Source organism: Nanorana parkeri, unplaced genomic scaffold (assembly GCF_000935625.1).
Source record: "Nanorana parkeri isolate BGI_ZX_2015 unplaced genomic scaffold, ASM93562v1 scaffold23, whole genome shotgun sequence".
In the NCBI taxonomy this organism is placed as follows: Eukaryota; Metazoa; Chordata; class Amphibia; order Anura; family Dicroglossidae; genus Nanorana; species Nanorana parkeri.
This window is the reverse complement of record NW_017306291.1, coordinates 2,804,247-2,807,597: the sequence shown is the minus strand read 5'-3', so window position 1 is coordinate 2,807,597 and position 3,351 is coordinate 2,804,247. Positions and strand designations below refer to the sequence as shown.

The following is a 3,351-nucleotide window of genomic DNA, read 5'->3' as shown; positions in this document are numbered from 1 at the left end:
GGGGGTGGGGCGAACACTTCCCGAACCATACAAGCGATTGGGCAACTCTATAGCCGCCCAAACGCTTGTATGCATCAAGCTTTACCGCTCCTGATCACACATGGGAGGAGGGGTATAGGGGAGGATGTTCAAAAACGCCCACCTGTTGTTGGGAGTCAGCCTTTTGGTCATTTAATTATAACTGCTGCACAGCAAGTGGTTAATAGTCACTGAGGATGTTGATACTGAAGTGACTCAAGATAGTTATATGGCTACAGTTTAACACGGGCAGTCCGATTAGGTCCACCTGTCATTGCATCTGTTCACATCCGAATACCCCTGACCCCATACACTGCACGATTCTCGTACGAGAATCGCAGGAAATCCTGCGATCATACGAGAATCATGCAGTGTGAATGAAGACGTGCGACCGTTTCTACTGTACGGTCGCACATCTTTTGTCTAAGGAGCATGCTAGAAAACCAGCCGAGAATCGTACGATTTTCGACTGGTTTTTAGCATGATCGTAAGATCAATGCCGCTTGGGCCGGTGTGCACGCGCACACTGCCCGTTCAGCATTACGGTCATCGGAAGCCCGCCCCTCAGGGGGGCGGGCTTGCGATGATCGCAAGTACAATCTACCTGTCCAAGATGGGCAGATCGTACGTTTTTTAAATTACTTTACAACCATCGCAAGACTAAGGTCTTGCGATGGTTGTAAAGTGTATGGCCACCTTAGGTCTGGCAATAGAAACGGAACAGAGTTCTGTTTTGGCGGACCTGATCATGACAAATGGAGGTAATCGGATGTTAGCAGACACACGGCCGCTTACATTTGACTCGCCATAGACTTAACATGGGTCCGTGCAGCTCAGTTTTTTCCTCTGTTTTAACAGGGAAGAAAAACATGAACAAACGTGGCCATACTGTTCCATACTACTCTGATCAAAAGAGGATCCATGTAAGTCTGATGTGTTCTTTGCTGTTGGTTACCTTTGGAGCAAGGGTAGGCAACTCCCGCCCTTCATCTGTGCTTTAACTAAAAATCCCATCATGCCTCTGCCTCTGGGAGTCATGCCTGTAATCGTCAGTCTTGCAATGCCCCATGGGACTTGTAGTTCTACAAAAGGTTTTCAGTACAGCAGCTACAATACATTAAACAATTTCCCTTTTAATTGCGCTGGTGGGTCACACCAAAGTATTTTATATCTGCCTGGGGTTCAACTTCAAAGGAAAGCATATAATGCTGGTGTACTTCATGCACTAAATATAATGTGAAAGCTACAGCCGGCTTCCCTTATTTTAGCAGTACTGTACCGGGAACGTAGAGCTATGTCGAGGGCTACATGCTTGTGTTACTGTAAAATGTGCCGAGGGAAGCACTTTACCCGCCCACTGGCTTCTCATGCTATACTTAACCACACAGACCGGCATTAGGGTGACGCAGCTGCTGTAATGAACCGTATTAGGCAATGCAACTCGCATGAGCAGAGAACTAATCGCTATTCATTCACCATTCCTATGCTGCCCTTCCATTTTTCCAGGAATTCCCTTAATCAATAAAACTTCCCAATTCAAACAGCTAACTCCTGAAAGAGCCACAATGGCTGTCACAGTCTGAGTTAAATGTCCTTTCAGTGTCACACCTTCATAATGGAATACGTATTTCCAAAAAAAAAAAAGCCACACAATTCTACAAAAACTTTTTAAAAACTTTTGGAATGTTCCAAAATTTTCATCTAGTTGACCAGTTAAAAAAAATAAATCTTGTTTTTAAGTTTGATTTTAATTGACACTTAAAGGATTTACAATATAAACATGAACCATTGTCTGGTTTATCAGTTTGCAACACTGTAAGAATTTAGATCTCTAGAATGCAATGTGATCATAGAGAAGATAAAATTTTTGTGCAGGTGTTAAATCGTATTGCCAGTGGTACATTAGGAAAAGGACCAATGTGGAAATTCGGTACGTACCCTGCGGTCATGGCAATGTTGTAAAAAGTAAGCCATGCTGTGGCCACCGCGCCGATCCGCTTTTTTTTGGTGTTTTCCTTCTCCTCCACAGCCCCATCGTCCTCACTTGATGCCATGGCTTCACAGGCAAAGGCTGCAGGGTCAGGCTGAAGTTTGAGTCACAGCTGACAGCTGGAGCTGACAAATCTCACAGACGGTGGCACATGGCTCCTCCAATAATAGAGCACAAGGGAGGAGCAATTTAATAGCTTTGTCTTTTACTGTGTGGAAAAACAGCAGAGACATGTTTAGTCAATTCGAGAATGAATGAAAATTGCCAAGTTGGCCACACACAGACAGATTTTGTTTCAGATCGGATCTGTCAAATCAACCCAAGGCAGTAAGAGAACTCAACAACAACAAGAGGACCCTAGTAAACTCACTTGGATTGCTACCTTATGTTCCATGGAACACTGAAAAGAGGGGCTTGTCTAAAATGAGCATTAGTCAGTAGGTATGGATCTTTCCCCTTTAGTAAAGTGGACCTTTGAATGTCACCCTGGATTTTATTGGCTTTGTCATATCAACCCAATTTATCAGGAGAAGGTAGTAAGAGGACTCAACAACAACAAGAGGACCCTAGTAAACTCACTAGGATTGCTACCTTATGTTCCATGGAACAGAAAAGAGGGGCTTGTCTAAAATGAGCATGGGTCAGTAGGTATGGATCGTTCCCCTTTAGTAAAGTGGACCTTTGAATGTCACCCTGGATGTTATTGGATCTGTCAAATCAACCCAATTTATCAGAAGAAGATAGTAAGAGGACCCACTCAACAATCTATACAAATTCCATACATGTAAACTCATTAGGGTAATCCATGGAGAACCAAAAAGAGTTTATTCAAACTGAGCATGGCTCAATTGAAGTTGACCTATAAAAGTCACCCCAGATGTTATTGGATCTGTCAAGTCAACCCAATTTATCAGATGGTAGTAAGAGGACTAAGTCAACAATCTATTCAAATGCCATTCCTGTAAACTCACTAGGGCTACTTTTTCTTCCATGGAAAACTGGAAAGAGGGGCTTGTTCAAACTGAGCTTGGCTCAACAGATTCACTTTTAGTGAAGTTGACCTTTAAATGTTACCCCTAGTCCCCGAGCAGCAGCCACCTACCAAAATTCTTACCTGTAGATGTGCTCCTTAGTTCTTTGCTCCCCTCCATGGCTATTGCAGGAAGAAGCCCCAGCTTCTTTTTTACATGTGTGCACTGGTTGGCAATTAATTCCTTTAGCTCACCCATACTCTTGGTGGCCCTGTGTTATCTGGAGCGGTATGGCGCAAGCCATAGGTAAGAATGGGCTAAGTATATTATAAAAAAAAATTCTTACACATGCAGGTTTGCTGGAACTGACCA

At 43.5% G+C, this 3,351-nt stretch overlaps 1 protein-coding gene across 1 annotated transcript in view; it reads right to left on the bottom strand.

Moving 5' to 3' along the window:
- HACD1 (3-hydroxyacyl-CoA dehydratase 1) overlaps positions 1-2,106 on the bottom strand; it is a 42,555-nt gene extending 40,449 nt beyond the window's left edge. Inside the window, exon 1 of the mRNA XM_018564188.1 lies at positions 1,957-2,106. Coding sequence (XP_018419690.1) covers positions 1,957-2,072 — 116 coding nt within the window. The 5' untranslated portion in view covers positions 2,073-2,106. The remainder of the gene's footprint in view (positions 1-1,956) is intronic.
- Between the last annotated feature and the right edge of the window lie 1,245 nt (positions 2,107-3,351).